Source organism: Pseudomyrmex gracilis, unplaced genomic scaffold (assembly GCF_002006095.1).
Source record: "Pseudomyrmex gracilis isolate BER0280 unplaced genomic scaffold, ASM200609v1 scaffold_53, whole genome shotgun sequence".
NCBI classification, from domain to species: domain Eukaryota; kingdom Metazoa; phylum Arthropoda; class Insecta; order Hymenoptera; family Formicidae; genus Pseudomyrmex; species Pseudomyrmex gracilis.
Window position 1 is genome coordinate 123,658 of NW_018020637.1, and position 18,003 is coordinate 141,660.

At 37.1% G+C, this 18,003-nt stretch overlaps 5 protein-coding genes across 9 annotated transcripts; 3 read left to right on the forward strand and 2 right to left on the reverse strand.

Moving 5' to 3' along the window:
• The first annotated feature begins 100 nt into the window (after positions 1 to 100).
• Positions 101 to 6,468, forward strand: LOC109853687 (mitoferrin-1). Of its 2 annotated transcripts, none has more exons than XM_020426033.1 (5): positions 101 to 910; positions 2,880 to 3,156; positions 3,415 to 3,639; positions 3,847 to 4,057; positions 4,176 to 6,468. In XM_020426033.1, exons 1-5 carry the CDS (start codon positions 794 to 796, stop codon positions 4,366 to 4,368), a joined length of 1,023 nt encoding a protein of 340 aa, XP_020281622.1. In that variant the 5' UTR covers positions 101 to 793; the 3' UTR covers positions 4,369 to 6,468. The 2 variants fall into 2 exon arrangements, with proteins under 2 accessions (XP_020281622.1, XP_020281623.1); XM_020426034.1 differs by lacking the exon at positions 101 to 910 and adding an exon at positions 2,118 to 2,170.
• Positions 6,469 to 6,588: 120 nt separating this feature from the next.
• LOC109853686 lies at positions 6,589 to 10,468 on the reverse strand. Of its 4 annotated transcripts, none has more exons than XM_020426031.1 (5): positions 10,107 to 10,468; positions 9,629 to 9,902; positions 9,335 to 9,537; positions 9,037 to 9,239; positions 6,589 to 8,893 (listed from the first exon to the last, which is right to left on the reverse strand). In XM_020426031.1, the coding sequence occupies exons 2-5, from the start codon at positions 9,861 to 9,863 to the stop codon at positions 8,377 to 8,379; spliced, it is 1,158 nt and encodes a 385-aa protein (XP_020281620.1). In that variant the 5' UTR covers positions 9,864 to 9,902; positions 10,107 to 10,468; the 3' UTR covers positions 6,589 to 8,376. The 4 variants fall into 4 exon arrangements, with proteins under 4 accessions (XP_020281620.1, XP_020281619.1, XP_020281621.1 ...); XM_020426030.1 differs by having other exon boundaries at positions 9,991 to 10,468; XM_020426032.1 differs by having other exon boundaries at positions 6,589 to 8,625; positions 8,716 to 8,893; positions 9,629 to 10,468.
• Positions 7,270 to 8,091, forward strand: LOC109853689. Its single transcript, XM_020426035.1, has 3 exons — positions 7,270 to 7,508; positions 7,591 to 7,745; positions 7,844 to 8,091. Exons 1-3 carry the CDS (start codon positions 7,293 to 7,295, stop codon positions 8,070 to 8,072), a joined length of 600 nt encoding a protein of 199 aa, XP_020281624.1. The 5' UTR covers positions 7,270 to 7,292; the 3' UTR covers positions 8,073 to 8,091.
• Positions 10,469 to 11,111: 643 nt separating the features above from the next.
• LOC109853721 (ATP-dependent RNA helicase SUV3 homolog, mitochondrial) lies at positions 11,112 to 15,108 on the forward strand. The gene is made up of 12 exons (XM_020426087.1): positions 11,112 to 11,374; positions 11,463 to 11,701; positions 11,777 to 11,999; positions 12,125 to 12,536; positions 12,631 to 12,944; positions 13,078 to 13,219; positions 13,322 to 13,480; positions 13,570 to 13,749; positions 13,825 to 13,973; positions 14,251 to 14,372; positions 14,555 to 14,608; positions 14,696 to 15,108. Exons 1-12 carry the CDS (start codon positions 11,298 to 11,300, stop codon positions 14,827 to 14,829), a joined length of 2,205 nt encoding a protein of 734 aa, XP_020281676.1. The 5' UTR covers positions 11,112 to 11,297; the 3' UTR covers positions 14,830 to 15,108.
• On the reverse strand, positions 14,901 to 16,110 carry LOC109853691 (ejaculatory bulb-specific protein 3-like). The gene is made up of 3 exons (XM_020426036.1): positions 15,972 to 16,110; positions 15,602 to 15,850; positions 14,901 to 15,258 (listed from the first exon to the last, which is right to left on the reverse strand). Exons 1-3 carry the CDS (start codon positions 16,108 to 16,110, stop codon positions 15,116 to 15,118), a joined length of 531 nt encoding a protein of 176 aa, XP_020281625.1. The 3' UTR covers positions 14,901 to 15,115.
• Between the last annotated feature and the right edge of the window lie 1,893 nt (positions 16,111 to 18,003).

Genomic DNA, 18,003 nt, shown 5'->3' on the forward strand with positions numbered 1-18,003 from the left:
TACACATCTCTCTCTCTAAATTGCCTCTCCTCGCGGACGCACACACGCGGACCACGTGGTCGCGCACGACGCATGCGCGGCACGTGTGCTCGAACCTAACCTCGTCGGTTTCGCGCTGTCTTCCTTACGTCGCCACGCGTTTCATGGCCGTCGCAATTGCAGTTTTGTAACAATAATCGCAGAGATTATTTATTGTCGCACGTCGAGAGAATTGGGAACGCGAGCGCGTCGCAGAACGGTGACGTTTCTTTGTTTTTTTTTTTTGTTCCCCCCCGTTCGCGAGTACGAGAGACGTTTGACGAGAGAACGAAACGAGAAAGAGAGAGAGAGAGACAGGTGGAACAAAAGGGGGGGGAACTTACCCGTGTGCGCGCCGTAACAAGGGGAGAGGAGAAAAGGGAATGAGCGATTACGGAGACTCGACGACGGTTGTTCCGATGCGGCCTCATTAAGAAACGATCAACGCACGCGGTTGTGCGCGAACGTGCGCAGAAACGTGGTACGAATTTCACGTCGCGGTCCTCCGTCCGAGGCGAGGTGGTGTTCATCGTTCACCGGACGCAAAAGTGTTTTTTTTTTTCCCGCTGATCATTGTCATACGTCGCGCGCGAGTGATTATCTGCAACACGTCGTGGTGAACGTCGTCGCGCACAAGTGCGCGATCGTGGCGGTGCACGAGGAGGTGACAAGGCGGAAAAAAAAGAGAAAATAACGAATCGCGCGACTCCGCGCGAAGAGAGAAGGATCGAGACGCGCTCGGGTTTCGCGTGCGAATGCGCTCGTTCCCGCGATCATGAATAAGGACGAGTACGAGAGTCTGCCGACCAACTCCGTGGCCGTGCACATGACGGCCGGCGCCGTGGCCGGGATCATGGAGCACTGCGTTATGTATCCGTTTGACAGTGTCAAGGTACGTGGGGGAGAATCGACGACGGGAGAAATCCGCGTCGTAAACCGCGTGTTCCGATCCTTTACATAACCTTTTGCGCGACCGGTTCGCCGGTGGCGCGGACGTAGGTCTTCGGGGGTCTCTGCGCCCGTCGTTTCTGGCGAACTTATTCCACGTGTGTCGCTTGCACCGCGCGTGTGTTTTTCCGCGTGCGATGATCAATCGCGGAATTTCCTGTACTCGCGGTGCACGCGAAACGCCGAGAAAAAGTTACCATCTGGCCGTTTCATCAGTCCGTCTGCGTTTTCCTTGACGCTTTCTCAGAAACCGTCGTCGTCGTTTGACGCCGAGCGTTTTTATCGTTCTAATTTATCTACTGCAAACAAACGTGCGGAGAAACGCAGACACACAATTTTCGCGTCTGTCGTAAAATTATTATCTAAAGAAGTGGCAAAAGTAATATATTACTCGTCACGGTATTTTAAACAACTGCACCGACAGGTTTTGTAGTTTTGACGTGAGAAAAAAAAAAACTGACTAAGCGCAATGACAGAGCACAAACTGTAAAATTCAACAGGTTTTCTTCTCCATAAAATTGTTTACACACATATTTATGTTGTTTTATATTCGTGATTATATCAAGAGACGACTTGTGAAAATTTTATTATGTAATAACATAAAGTGACAGCCTACTACTTAAAAGATTAAAAATAGTATTTCTCTTTTTTCCTTAAATATGTACAATATATAATATATATATATATGTATGTGTGTGTGTATACATATGTATACTATCTGTATATATTATCATATATATTAGATATTAGGTAATTATTCCTATATCTTTTACTTGTGTGTCTCGTATATATTTTAACGCAATTGTAATTTTTTAACAGATGTAAGCATTTGCATTTGTTGTATTCATTTATCTGTATTTTTGTTTTAAATAGCCATTAAAAGTTATTTATAGTACAGAAATGGTTTTTTTTTTTTTCTATCAGTTTTCCTACTTTAAAATGTACATTTTGACATTTCTGCAAAAATGAATAATACATAAACTTCATACAAGTAAAAATGAATAAAATCAAATTCTTTGCTCTTAGTCTTCAAAACTATATTAAAATCGCTGAGTCAGATAATTGTTAAATAATATTATATATTTGTTCAAATTGTACGTGCACTTGTTTAATGTCATGACAATTTATGTGGGATGTTGCACAATTGTAGAGTGTATGCGTTGATTAAGACAATAGTTACACTGTGTTCTCCGACTGGTTACAGGTAATGATACAAGAAGATGAGTTGTAAATTATGAAAGATATAATAATGCTAGAATCACACTGAGAATGCAAGTGTCTACTATTCATTATATAACACAGTTCGTCGGTCTGTTGCAGTGGATTCTATTTCTGTTCTGCTTTTCAGACTGTGATCTATACTGTTAATACACACTTCCCTATACTGATATACCAAATTGTGATTTATAAGAATCGCTCATCATGCAAATGGAATTATTTACTAGTATGGAAATTCTATTTTGTTTGATACAGTGAGAAATGGATTGTTATGTAACCCTAAGACCGGAAAGTTAATAACATGTTTATATTATTTATAATAAAGAAGAACTTTATTACAAACCGCTAAAGAAAAACGCAATTTTGATTATTCAATTGTATATATTTGTTTTTTTTTCCTCGAGTGTTTAACATACATTTATTCATCATTACCTGATAATTTCTTTTGTATTAAATTTCATGGTTCACAATCAAATGTCATTTTGCAACAGACCAGTTGACAGTCACTGTCCTCACTATCAGCAAGTCATTCTATCTGAAAACCTCGATTACAAGTTATGATTTCGTGAAACAAACTGAAAAAAAAAAAAAAAAAAAAATTGCAACTCTTAAAACACGAACGTAAAACATTGTGCTTTATTATATCTTTATTTCCATAGTAAATTGACCTAATCTTTTCTCTGCTTTGTGTGCAGACAAGAATGCAGGCGTTAACTCCTGGCCCGGGAGGAGGAGGAGGAATAGGAGAGATATTGTACAGAATGATACGACAAGAAGGTGTATTAAGGCCAATTAGGGGTGTGAGTGCGGTTGTTGCCGGAGCCGGACCTGCGCATGCTTTATATTTTTCCTGTTACGAATGTCTTAAGGAGAAATTTAAAAGTCCAAGGTCGCAATTCAATCATCTTGTCTACGGAGCAGCCGGTTGCGTGGCAACGATCCTACACGATGGTGTTATGAATCCAGCGGAAGGTCGGTGATTATGATAGAAATTACGTTGCGCGATAATGTATGATTACACGATACACAATTTTTACGTTTAGACTGTCAATAATATACATACGCATATAATCGACAGTATCATTTAATCGATGAAGATAAAAACATATCTTTTTAATCTTCACAATTGCAGATAAAGAAAAATCTATAGTATATATCTAGACAAATTGATATTTTAAGAAATAGTAAAATTTGAGAGAGAGAAAAAAATCTTAATTGTTTTTGTTGCAGTGGTTAAACAGCGATTGCAAATGTACAACTCTCCTTATAGAAACGTATTGAATTGTATAAAGAACGTGTACCAGAAAGAAGGGATATTCGCGTTCTACAGGAGCTACACAACTCAATTGGCCATGAATGTGCCTTTTCAAAGTATTCATTTCATCTCCTACGAATTCGTACACTCCGTCACTAACCCGGAGAATCTCTACAATCCGGTAGCACATATCATATCTGGTGAGTTATTTTCTCTGTAATGACATGTATCGCGAGTTTGTTTTACCTATTTATCTTCAATATCATCGGAAGATTATCGGTGTAAAAGATATCGCTCGCGCGATGTAATGCAAAGCGATATTAATTTGAAAAAAAAAACGTTTTAACTAAAAAAAAAATGTATTAACTAAAGGTTTTATAATTTATACGTTTTTATCTACGCAATAGGTGCGACAGCAGGTGGCATCGCAGCTGCAGCGACAACGCCTCTGGACGTGTGCAAAACCGTGCTGAACACGCAGCAAGATGGCGTACACGCGCAAGGCATGATAGATGCGTTCAGACAGGTTTACAGGTTCGGCGGTATACAGGGATACTTCCGCGGATTGCGCGCACGTGTTCTATTCCAAGCGCCAGCTACTGCCATTTGTTGGGTGATGTAAGTCGATCTTTCGAGATTTCTTCTGTCTTATTTTTTTTTTTTCGTATTCTCTTAAGATGACGTAACTCATCATCCGCTGAAATACGTTACGTAATGCGTTTTTAATGCGTGACAGATACGAGTCGTTCAAATATATGTTGCGCGGCAAGCAGGACGATGAACATCGTGACTTTGAAGCGGAGAGCGCGATCACCGGAATCAATCAGAACTCGATGTCCGCCTCGAGATCCAACAGTTTTCAGGGCGCAGGTCTGTACTTCAACAACCACGCCTCGTCACCCGTGTTACTTAAGGTGACTACGAGTTAGGTTGCGCAGTGAGGTCGCAATAATGGCGATTGTTTGTTACGAAAGAGAAAGAGAAAGAAAGAGAGAGAGTGAGAGAAAGAGAGAAAGAAGAAAAAAGAAAGTGTTGCTTATAGAAATATATTGGTCTCTTTCTTCACGAGAATTTATCGATAATGAAACTTCTCTTCATTCATCTACATCACAACGGCATTTTTATGTACATACATGTATAAACTTTCGAAAAAAAAAAAAAAACAAACAAAAATTGATGCTAAAGAAAGACAATATTGAGTACGTGACACAGATTTTTGTGATTAAATTGATACAATTATATAATTGTTATAATTATTGATACAATAATTATCAACAAATTCTTTGATCATCAGCACAAAACTGCTTTACACAGCGACGTTAAAATAATACCAGTTATTTTGTTTTTTTACTTTTTAATTATACTGCGAGTGAAAACGTCGTTGAGAGTTTAAAATGCAATCTCTTCGAGAGAAAAAAACGACTAATTTTTTACGCTTTATTATTAGCGCGTCTCGCGCGCTTCGAGTAGATTGTATTTTTGGCCGTGTATCCAGAAATAACATGTCAAAACACCACTACTTTATTACTTACTTTAAGAAATTAAAAACGGAAATATGACGAATTAGCAGTGTTGAAATCTGAAGTCACTTATAAATTTCGATTGTGAGCAAAGTTGCGACGTGGCAAATATGAGAATTGAAAAATTGTGACATTTGTTTTTACGGTGTCTCATTCTTCGTTCGCGACTCTATGCCGGCTGCCGTCGAGATAAACAATTAAAAACATAACGCTATTGTCTATTATACTGTTCATATGGAGTATACAAATGTGATGTTTCAATTCGATACGTGTATACATACGTCGCTTTGAAATATTTATTGCACAAATGTATGTACTTTTTTTTTAATGTAGATTTTTAGTTTCTTATTTACCGCATCTGAACTTTATGATCAATTTATTATTAAAATCCCACTTTTAAACGTTGAAAGATTGCAGCGTAGTCACCGACTAATTTGTATATATTTATAAAAAATTTATTTTATCGATTTGTTAGACGATGCGTTGTGGCAATACTTCCACAAAAAATTGCGTCAGGCGAAATTTATAATGTGGGAATAAACGACCGCTGTTTGTTCGACATGCTTCTAGCATTCCTTAATTAGTAGAAATTGGTTGTTTAAAAGAGACTAAGGAACAAAAAGAGATCCGAACGACTCCACTTGAATAGTGAAAATAGATATATAGAAACGCAAATAGCACTCGTCATCAGATTGCAGCCCACTCCATCGTTTTACCGTTAGATGAGTTAGGAAAAACAGTGGGATGCATGCAGGAATTTTATCAATAACAAAATGAAAAAAAACTACACTTTACATAGAGCATGATAACAAATGCATAACCGCGACACACACACGCACACACACACACACACACACACACATATATATATATGTACATGAAATAACAATTTAAAAAAAATTCGCAAACTTAGACTATTTGTAACATGTTATTCAAGCATAACTTTGTATTGGGACTAGAGGTGTGCGAGAACACGAATCGGAGTGCTATAAAATCGATATGTGACACACGAAATTGGCCACTTGAAAATCTAGAGAAAACAAAATCACGTTGTAAAATAATATTATTTTATAGAAAACTGTAGATATAAAAAAAAAGTAAAATATTATATATGTACAGTATAAAAAAAAGGAAACAAAGTGGATAAAAAAAAAGAAAAAAAAACAACGTAGGAGAAACGAAACTATTATTTGTACGATTTCTCTTGATTACTCAAGTACAAATGGTAAAATGCTCTTTAGTCACTTTGTAATATATAAATATAAACTAAAAACCCATGTATTTCTAAACCGTATATACAACGTCATACCACAATATTGCTTCCTATGGCTGTGATTACTGGGTCATTTGATGTTGACTCTAAGAGGGAGTAATATCATATAAAACTCATATTTCACGCCATATTTATTTATTGTTACAATTTTGTAATACCATACGTCGTCGACTGGATGCAGTCCAATTCGATGTTGTTGGAGCACAGTATTCATATATGAAAAAAAAAAAAAGAAACGAAAATTATATATATGTATATGTAAAAAGAAACAATACATGATATGTATTATGTATAAAATTCGACCTAAACAATATATAATTTGCTATTACTTGATAATCGCAACTTTCCGTTGTAGCTTTTTTTTTTTTTTTTAATTGATCTTGACATCTTTGAATTTCACACGAACGTACGCTTTACTTTTCACATTTAGTTTGAATTGTTGATGTTATATAAATACAGCATTTTTCCAATTTATTTTGAGAATTTATTATTGCACGCACGCACATATGTGATTTGTATACGGTTATTCGAATCGGTTAGATGTTTTTTTTTATGTTTCTTTCTTTTTTGTTTTTATACATTACCCGTGTTTTTGTAAAGCAAGGTGTACATAATCGTATGTATATGCATATATATACATATATATGCTCCCACTGGTATTATTATAAAGAAATAATGTCGTACATTATTATTATTATTATTAAAAGTATACATACTGAATTTATGTAACACGCAGTGAGAAAACACGCAAATATACATAATAACAATGTAAATAAATCAATTCTACAAAATATTGTGTAGCAATGTTGTGCTTAAGTGCGTTACACTTTTTGTCTTTCTTATTTTTTATCGATGTGTGTAAAAAAAAAAAAACGGAGGACAAAAACATTTGAGGACAGAAACATCGCAAAAATCTTACTTCAGATCTGTTTCCACGAAATTATCCCTTTCCGACGGGCGTATGTGTTGAAGCAGGGGTGTATCTGTTTTGATTTTTGAAATTATTTGTAATTATTTTTAATTTTCTTTACAAAAACCAAAAAGCGCACGAGCGAAAATTATGGCGAGAAGCGCTGGTGACGTGTGCGACACTCGTTGTCAATTATTTCATAAAGAATTGATAAGAAACGAGAACAGAATACGAATGAGATGGTTCGTAAAGAATCAAGAACGACTGATAGAAAATTTGAGAGAGCCGAAACTTATGAAACGAGCCAGAGAAGCGATCGAATCCGCGAAGAAACGGGAGGAGAAAGTTCGCATTGACAAACCCGCGGTGCGTTTTATTACGTGAAATAATGTCTGAGATGAGATTCGTAGATATTCAAACTTTCTCAAATGTTATTTCACACGCGCAGGTGAAACGGAAGCCTTTGCCGCGCTGGAGGCCACTCGAACCCGACGATTCTGTCAATGTAGATATCATGAAGCCGGTCGATCCCAGTGTCCGAGCTCTGCTTTACGAGAAAAAAGTTCCGACTTTCATCGCCGCCGACAGTTATTTAACTGAAAGGTAGAGCGCGTAAATATCAATACGCTTAAAAAAAAAAAAACGCGCGTTCGATTGCTCGTTATATACAATTGCTCTTCCGAAAAAAAACGTTTCTCCAGATACAAAGAACTTCCGGAAAAGCGTTACTACTTTCCCGACTCCCAGAACTGGACGTACGGTTGGCGCCTCGGCGATTTTCCTCCCGTCCCGCCGAGTAAACTGGGTCTGAAGTCTGTAATGATCGCGCAATTTTATCAGCGCACCTTCAATCTGCTGCGGGATCCGAAGTGGTATCGCGGTTGTCAAACAAAGAACGCCCGGAATTTCAACGAACTGTTGACATATTAATTATTTATAGACGGGAGGATTTGCAACATACATACGTTTTTCTGTTACAGAACGCCGGAAAAAAACAAATCTTAGTCTGTTTATCGCGCGATCAGTCGATGATTCTGATTCCCCAATTTGTTGCTATGTGTGTTTGATGTATATATAACTGCAATTTTTACGAGAAACAATTATACCACGCTGTAAATGCATTGTAACAATCGTCTCACGAGATGTGCGCACATGTGTTTTCACACAATATCTCATCACTTTCTTTAATAATTTTTCTTCTTGCGATAAATATACATATATCTCGTCTCTTTATCTATCGATTCTTTTCTTGCTCCGCGACTTCTTCGTCCGCGCTAGACAAGTCTGACGGCAACAAGAAGTCGGCGTGTTCCGGCACGCTGTCGAGCGCGAAATTGATGAATTTCCGAAACTCCTCGGTAATAAGAACGATTTTTTCTCGAAGTTTCGCGTTCTTGTCGCGTTGCTCCGCGATCCCATCTCTCATCGCCCATATAATTTCGTTTTGCTCGGCAATGTGCTCGTACAGAGATTCAATTCGATTCTGCGAATTTGTGCGATTTGAATGTTTCAGATGTTTGTAAATATCGCACACATCGTGAAAAAAAATTCGATATCGATATCCGTAATTTACCTCGAAGTATTTGCACAACGCCTCCGTTTGCAAATCGCAGTGCAATCTCTCCGCGCAAACGAGATAAATGATATTTGTGATATTTCGCATCTCGAGTTCGCGACGTTGAACACGCAACTCCTTCACTTTTTCGCTCTCAACTTTCGCGATTTTCGCATCCATCTCGGTATAGTGCTTTCTTTTTTTTTTTTTTTTTTTGAAGTAAAAGAGAGGCGTAAAAGTGCGAGGTGTTATATAGTGTATCTTGTTTAAAAAAATTATTATTCTTCTATTCGTTATATATTTGAAATTACGTAAAGTGTAAGCATTACACGTGAATACCTCATGATTTGATTGAAGTCGGCGATCATTCTCTCTCTCTTCGAGCGATAAGACAGTTCGAGATCGTTGTACAGGTTTGCGATAACGTGGAATATTTGAGGCCGCATTCTTCTAAGCACCTCGTGCGTCGTATCCATTCGCGCTCTCACGATAGCTTTCTGCAGTTCCTTCTTGTGTTTAGCCTCCGTGTCCGCCCAGTCGATCTGTCGTGTAGTTTTCGGACGGATTATATCACAATAGTATCAAGCACGTCATTTGTAACAAAAGCGGAAAGAAATATGACTCTAATATTATTTACCCGCAGCTTCTCCCGCAACTCCTCCTGAGCGGCCTTGAACAATTCCGCGTATCTGGCGTGAATCTCATTCGCGTTACGTTCGATGGCGAATCTCTTTTCCGCCTCGAACATGTGATACTTCTCGGCAAACTCGTCTCTGAGTCTGATCGTCGTCGCGTCCTCGACGCGGGTTCGAAACTGTTTTAACTCTTTCTCGCCCAAAGCTGAAGAAAGACTTTTAAATAAATTATTTATGTTACAAGGTGATTAAACGTAGTAATCGTGCTCGTGCAAATGTTGTTGTGTCAATCGCACCTAAAATGTCATGATGCACATGCGACTTGAGAACTTTATGTTTCTCTGGCCACATCTCGTCGTCGATGTCCGATCGCGGTGTTGTCGCGTCAAACGATTGTCTCACCGAAGATCCTAACAAGTTTTTCACATCGTCATGACTGTAATCGACGAGCACTTGCGTCAGCGAAACTCCAAGTTGTTGACGAAGCTCCGACTTCGTCGGGATGTCGTCTTCCGCAAAAATCTCGTGCATTTCGATTTGTGAAATTGACGGATCCTAAAAAACCGTGTTCTTTTTCACGGCGCGCGCGAATATGAAATTTTGCGAAAATTTTTTAACGCAAACTAACAAATATTTTTCTCTCTCTCTCAGAGATTACTTTGTTGCACGCACGTATGTTAGTGTTAACGTTAATGTTTCCGTCTTATTGCGCACTTTTCGTCAAGAAGAGCGAAAATTACTACTGTATTCAAATTAAATTAAAATATTATTTACGTTTGTCTCGCGAGAACAACGAGATGACTTTTGTCGTGCAAAAACGGGGGATTTATACGTGCATGATACTCGTGGGAAGATATCGATATTTTAAACTTCGATGTAAAAAAATATATCGATAACGTGCGCACGCGTCTAGATAATTTCGAGATTAACGGAGTCGATCAATCGCGGTCGATCTGTTACGGACGGAGAGAAAACTGAGGATGCGTTCGGGGAGCGCGCTATCAGCACTATTGCATCGTTCAAGGTTGGTGGTTTGGTGCTGTTGTGGCTCAGTATTGCATCGTTCAATCTTTATTGCTCATTAGATGTAAAACAAAGATAGAATGATGCAATAGCGCTGATAGCGTGCTCCCCGAACGCAGCCTGAGAGCGGCCAGGTTCATAAAAGATTTTAGAGAATGTGTAATCACATCAATCGCTTTTTCGTTAAGCCAGCGCAATGTCCATGGGTGGTGCACATTGACAACTACGTAGCCATGTTCACGAGCGACTGGTCGGTGCGTGCGTACGCTATGTCCAAACATGGGCATGGTTCTATCCCGCGCTATGTTCACAGCGTGCGGTTCTATGCTGTTTCCATTCTGAAATGTTGAGATCACATCTCGAACGGTTAAGCCTGTTCTACATTAAGCTCGTTCTACATTGATCGCAAGCGCAAACGCAAGAAATAGGTCTGGTAGAATTGACTAATCGTATTGATCAAATCAGCCAATTGATCAGCGTGATTGGTCAATTCTACGAGATCTATATCTTGTGTTTGCGATCAATGTAGAACGGGCTTTAAATTCACATATCGTTGTTGTGTTATTAGTTCGAACTTTTCAAAATGGGAACAGAATAGAACCGCACGCTGTGAATATAGCACGGAATAGAACCACGTCCACGTTTGGACATAGCGTACGCACACACCGACTAGTCGCTCGTCGACATGGCTACGTAGGTGCCAATGTGCACCACCTGTGAACATAGCGCTGATTTACAAAGCGGAAAAGTTATTACAGATGTTCACATGGCCGCTCTCAGTCTTCTCTCTGGTAAAACTAATCCGAGAAACGTGATGAAATTTCAAAAGTCTGTCACATGTGCACATGCGTGTCCCTCTTGGTTAGATAAGATTGCGTTGCAAATGTTTTTTATTCTCAAGTAGTATTTTAGCAATAAAAACGTGTCTGTACGTCTCAAAAGATGATAGTTACAAAGTGCGCGACGTTGGAACAAATGATGCGAAGAAGCGCATTGTTGACATTGAAAATTGCACGAAGGTAACGTAGAGATAAATATTGTATTATAATGAACACAAATATTATATATGATCAAAATGTTTGTTTATATTCGTATCGTCGCACATAGACCTACAGCTCTTGGCGCAAGTTGTGTTCAGCCATGTAGAGGGAAGAAAAGTGACAGTAGTTCTAACACACCGGAGTCTCTGTTTCATCCCGTACCCATCAAACCGAGTCCTGATGACATAAACGTCGGAGCTGAGTTGACTGGATCTATAATTAAGAAAACAGATCTTCTGAAAATATTGAACGCCTTTTCTAGGAAGGAAGAGATCAGGGAACTAGCTAAAGAACACGGATTAGACAGTGCGTGTTGCAATTAAATATGTTAAAGAGATGTATATTTGTCAATATATATTGAGTATATAATGTTGATTTCAGGCTCTCTCCAAGGACAGGCATTTATGAACTTCAGGGAATATTGTTTAAAAACTGAATCATTACCTGTGGATCTTCATGTGATAATGAGCGATATTCTTCAAGGTGCTGGAAATGTCACCGATATTTTTCCGTATTTTATACGTCACGTCAAGCAGATATTTCCGCACATCGATTGCTTGGATGATTTGAAAAAGATCAGCGATCTGCGAAATCCCGCTACTTGGTAAAAATTACGTAAATTAGTATATCTTAGTGTATCTCTCGCTTAGATTTTTTCCTAGAAAATCACTAATTGTGTACTGATATAAAGAAAAGAAAATTTTCTAGCTTGTTGTTTTGTATTGTCAGGTATCCTTTGGCGAGGTCAAAAAATAGGAAAATAGTCTTTCACGCTGGACCAACCAACAGTGGAAAGACTCATCACGCTTTAGAGAGGTTTATCAATGCAAGAAGCGGCGTGTATTGCGCACCCTTGAAACTATTAGTAGCTGAAGTATTTCACAAATGCAATCAGAGAGGGACTCCGTGTGATCTTTTAACCGGAGAGGAACGGAAATTTATTAAAAATCCCGACTCTCCCGCAAATCACTTATCCTGTTCCGTAGAAATGGTGAATCTACAAAACAATTACGAGGTAGCTGTAATCGATGAGATTCAATTGATGCGTGATCACCACAGAGGCTGGGCGTGGACGAGAGCTCTCTTAGGAATACCAGCAGATGAAATACACCTGTGTGGCGAAGCTGCTGCTATTGATTTGGTACGTCTTGTGTTTTTTTTCTTTATTCAATCACAATTGCGCAGATTGTATGCGAAAAAGTAACTTCCGCTAACTGAAAGTCACACTTTCACAGGTAAAATCCATATGCGTCACAGCGGGCGAAGATGTGGAAGTTCGCAGATATAAGCGATTAACAGATTTGGAGATAGAAAATGAGGCGCTCGGTTCTCTCAACAATGTCAGACCGGGAGATTGCGTAGTCTGTTTTAACAAAAACGACATATACACAGTGTCGCGTTCCCTCGAAAGTAGAGGAAAAGAAGTGGCTGTAATATACGGCAGCTTACCACCAGGTACCAAATTGGCACAGGCCGCAAAATTTAATGATCCAAACAATTCTTGCAAAGTTATGGTGGCGACTAACGCTATTGGAATGGGTTTAAATTTGTAAGTTGTGCGCGCATAAACAAACACATACATTAAACATGTGCATATTATGTGTTTCACAGTTTTGAATGATGATATATATGAACTTGCGAAAGAGACATCTCTTCTCAGATTTGTTACATATTTTTCACAGACACATACGGAGAATCATATTTTACTCGTTGATTCAGCCGACAATTAATGAAAAAGGCGAAAAAGAAATGGATGTTATGTCTGTGTCATCAGCTCTGCAAATAGCTGGTCGTGCTGGACGTTACGGCACATCTTGGGAAACGGTAGGCGTAAATCTTCACTTTGTTTCACTAGTGATGAAATAATTTTATAAAAGAAGAAGAGACTCGAATTCGCAAGCTCTCCTTATTGAATACGCGTTGCAGGGTTATGTAACGACGTACAAACGAGAGGATCTGTCAACTTTGAAGAATTTATTGAGCCAAATGCCGGAAACAATAACACAAGCTGGCCTTCATCCAACAGCGGATCAAATTGAATTGTACGCTTATCACTTGCCAAATTCAACATTGTCAAATCTTATGGTAGGTCTATGTAAAGATCCGCAGTGAATAAACAAACTGCGATTATACAGTCGCAAACAATCACGCGCTATTTGTGACATTGACTTCAGGATATTTTCGTATCACTGTGTACAGTCGATGATTCGCTGTACTTTATGTGCAACTTGGATGACTTCAAGTTCTTAGCTGATATGATACAGCACGTCAAATTGCCCTTACGTGCGAGATACGTATTTTGTTGCGCACCGATCAACAGAAAATTGCCGTATGTGTGCACCATGTTCTTGAAGGTACAATACATTTCTGTGTTATCGCGACACGATCTGTTCGATCTAGTAAAAAATAATATAAACGCATTTTTTTAGTTTGCACGTCAATACAGTAAAAACGATGCAATAACGTTCAACTGGTTGTGCCAACATATTGGATGGCCGTTTACGCAACCAAAGACTCTTCTCGATCTCGTTCATTTGGAGAGCGTATTCGACGTTTTAGATCTTTATCTATGGCTGAGGTAGAATAACCGAACCTATAGCTAGCAACTCTCTCTCTCTCTCTCCAATGATTGGCACTTATTGATTTTTTCTTAGTTACCAATTATCTTACTCGACGTATAATTAATTTGGATTTTTTATAACAAACGTTGTCTTAGAATTTTTTAGCTCGTGTTCTTGGAAAAAAATTAACTCTTTAAAGTGCCAATTATTGAGTGTTTTTTTTTTACGAGATATGATTATACGCTTTGCTTTTTCTTATTTTATATCGCACACTGCAATTTTATTATCTTTTAGTTACCGTTTTATGGATCTGTTTCCGGATGCTGAGATGGTGCGTGACGTGCAGAAAGAACTCGATGCGCTTATAGAAGAAGGAATAGTTAGATTAACAGTGTTGTTGTCAAACTCCGGCGGAGGTAAATGCGATTCTTTCGAAAATCTAATTCCCGTTTTAGTATAAATTTGTTTTATTTGAGATTTTACGCGTGTATTTTATAATAAATACACAGAAACAATTATGAAACTTGACATTCTTATTGAGTTTTTTATGTTTGCTGAGAAAAGAATATTGATGTATAAATTTGTTTTCATCATTTAGACGGGGAAAGCGATAACTTTGAATTGCAAACACAGAAGCACAACTTTTACAAAGGTATAAATTTTCTTTGTGTATAGAAAACAAAAATCTTTTCGTGCGCATATATAATAAATTAATTGGGTAATATATTTTATTTTGTAGGTCAAGATTTTGGTAGACGAAATATAGGCAAGGGCAAATTGACTGAGAGATTAATATCCGACGGAATTCTAACTCCACAAATGTTACGTGAATTGCAATCCGAATGGATCAAGACAATAAAAAAGAAGAAATAATAATATGTACACAACTTTGTAAGAAATGGAGTCGATAACTTAATTACAAGTATTTAATAACAATGCACGTATATTTGTACATATACATATATATGTATAATATATAAAATGCTGTGTAACAAATTTCTTTTACAAAAATCCTTTCACCACTATAACATTAGTTACTATAGTATATCTATTAATTATAGTAATAATTGCAGCATTTTTTTTTCAAGGAATGCCAAAGAGATTAATGAAGCGCGTATCGTGTAGTATCTCGTGACTATCACTCGTGGTCAATCAACAATTAAGACGCTTTTGCCTTCGCAACAAGACGCTTCCAGTCTTCCGGTTTATTCTTTTCGTACCATTCCGTAGTAAGTTTAACGTTACTTTTTTGTACCTCAGTGCATTTTCCGCAACCGACTTTCAGGACCTCGAGTAGAGCCGCTATAAATGAAGAAGTAAAAGTATGATATTCGATTCTAATTTATATTTTATCATATTTTGATGTTACCAATTGTAGCGACAATATAAAAGCAATGGCAATTAGAGCAATTGTAATCGTTACGTATATGTAAAAAAAGAGCATCTATAAAAACTTGGGAGCGAGTTTGTATGTTAAATTTAAAAAAGTTGAAAAGACATTGTTTTGTAATATTTCTACAAAAAACTAGCGTCCGTGTGATATCGATAAAAGTTTATGTATCTTTCTCTCTCTAAAAAAAATTTAATGTCTCTGGTTGAAATACGTATTTACAAGTGAAGTGTATATAAATGAAGATGTGCATACTTTTGAAAAACTTTTGCGAATCTGTCTCGCATGGGCCTTCGTCCATCATACACTTGTACTGTTTCTCTCGTTCCATGTCGTTTTCTAGAAGTGCTCCGATATCGATGGAGTCGAATTTATCGGTGTAAAGTTCCTGCGCAACCACGCACAGCAACGCGACACTAACAATCGCCATGATGTAGCTTAGACGAGCCATCTTCTGAGCTTTGACTGAGCGTGCAACAGAAACTAAACGCTCAATTGATCGGTCTTCTTATTTATAAGCGATGATAAAGACGAATAAATGATATGCATATAGGATAAAAAAAAACTTGATTTATAAGAAAAACTAACGCCTGAGTCATGAGATATAACAATGGGTAAAGTTTACAATATTCAACGCATAATTTAATAGCTTTTCCGACCAGAGATATAGATTGAACCGCTTCCGAAGCAATTAATGACGTCAGTTTGATGACAAGTCGATCGATCACATTTATCGCTCGATTTACCGACGTAACGTATAACATCAATCGTTCTGGAAGCGATTCGATCACGTCAAAAACACTATTGGATTATACTGAAGCAACACAAAAAATCTCGCGCTTACTACTATTAGATTCGACCAACGTTGTTACTGTCAAATCGGACAAGGTATCGAGAAACGCCTTTCGCTTCGAAGAACGTATATATATACACCCTCGGACGTATATATACGTCCATACATGCGTATGTTATATTTTATTTCGCAAGTTTATAGAACTAGTTTTATAAAACAAAAAATGCAATTGTGCGCCGTAAACCCTCCGTATGTTAATGATCAGCGTTTCGTTTACAGCGATCGCATTTTGTTTCTTTCAAAAAGAAAGTTCACAATAAATTGTTACAATATTATTGCCGCAACTTAAAGTCAGTAATTTAATAATAAATTATTATAGCAAGGTAATTTTTTTTTTAAATCAACAAATCTGCTATCGTTACGTGAGAAACAAATTCTGCTCATTTCAAAATCAAGATCGTACGAGATAAAGATGTTGAGTTTTACAACTTTGTGTTTTTATACGGACTGTAAAAAAATCAGATTAATACTACTTCACGATAATTATTTATCGTGAAGTAGTATTAATCTGGTTTTTTCCAATAAGGTTGCCACGATTGAGATTACTCGGTTTTTTTATGAGATTTTTTATGAAACCAGAGATAATTTTCTGATAAATAGAGTAGGCAACGCAATCTGAACACACAAATGCAGAGAATTGCATTGCGAAATTGAAAAGTTATATGAAATAAGAAAGAACATCTGAGAAGAATTCTGAGAGATTGGACATTATTACTGTTAAAATACTTCGAAAAAATCAAGACACTAATTTGCACACGCCCATATTTTTGCGAAACTAGTAATAGTGAAAATTTGCTCTAATTCCGATTGAAAATACGTATTCAGTATAAATAAATAAAAAATTTGTGTAACTTTGAACAAATTAGTGAAAATGTCTTACGCCCGCATGAGGTTTTATTTATAAAACAAACGTCGTTCTGTTGAATTTCCGATGATCGCTACAATGCAGCTTTAAACACAGCTATCTCTCAATTTTTTATTATAACGTAAAGCATACTAGACGCGTAATAGATCAGTTTGCTCATTTATTAATATTAATGAAGATAAAAAATGTTATGTATATACGATGAAGAAGAAAACTTCATCGAATACACAAAAAACAAAAAAATAACATGTATCACGTAACAACGTAATAATTATTCATATCGTGTCAAGATAGGTGTGTCTAATTCTGTGATTGTAAGTGCCACCCTGACATAAGAAAATTATCTTACTCGTTCTAAAGATCTGAATCAGATAAACAGTGTTTTTTTTTTAAACTATATATATGTTATACGCATTGTAAACAAAGCGTCATACTATCATTATCTCAAGATAAATATAACAAGTTGCTAGGTTTTGTTGAGATCAGTTGAATTGTTTTTACTAAACGTAGTTTTTACTAAAATAGTTTTTACCGAACGTTTTTACGAACTCAAGAATAATTAATTTATTCTTTGAAAACAATAATGTAAATTACTTTTGAGGTCTTAAAAACTTTGTTTAGTAAACAAATTAATATTGAGACGTAAAGATCTTTGCGTCAATTTGCCAATTGACTTTTGAAAACCGGTTTTTTGTCTTTCTGTCTCCACAATTCCGTCAACAATCTTGAAAATAAATTTTGCAGTTTAATTTGAATTTTTTTTTTTTGTGACCGTTTGACAAAATCTCGACAAAACTTATCTTGACTGTCAAAGTAAGTTTTCGGAATCGATACAGCTCGAAATAGATTTCACTTTTTGTTAAGTTTTCTATTGCGCCAAAAGAAGAAAAAAAAGTGAAAATTTGATCAAAATCAATTTCGAAAAATTACATAGATATT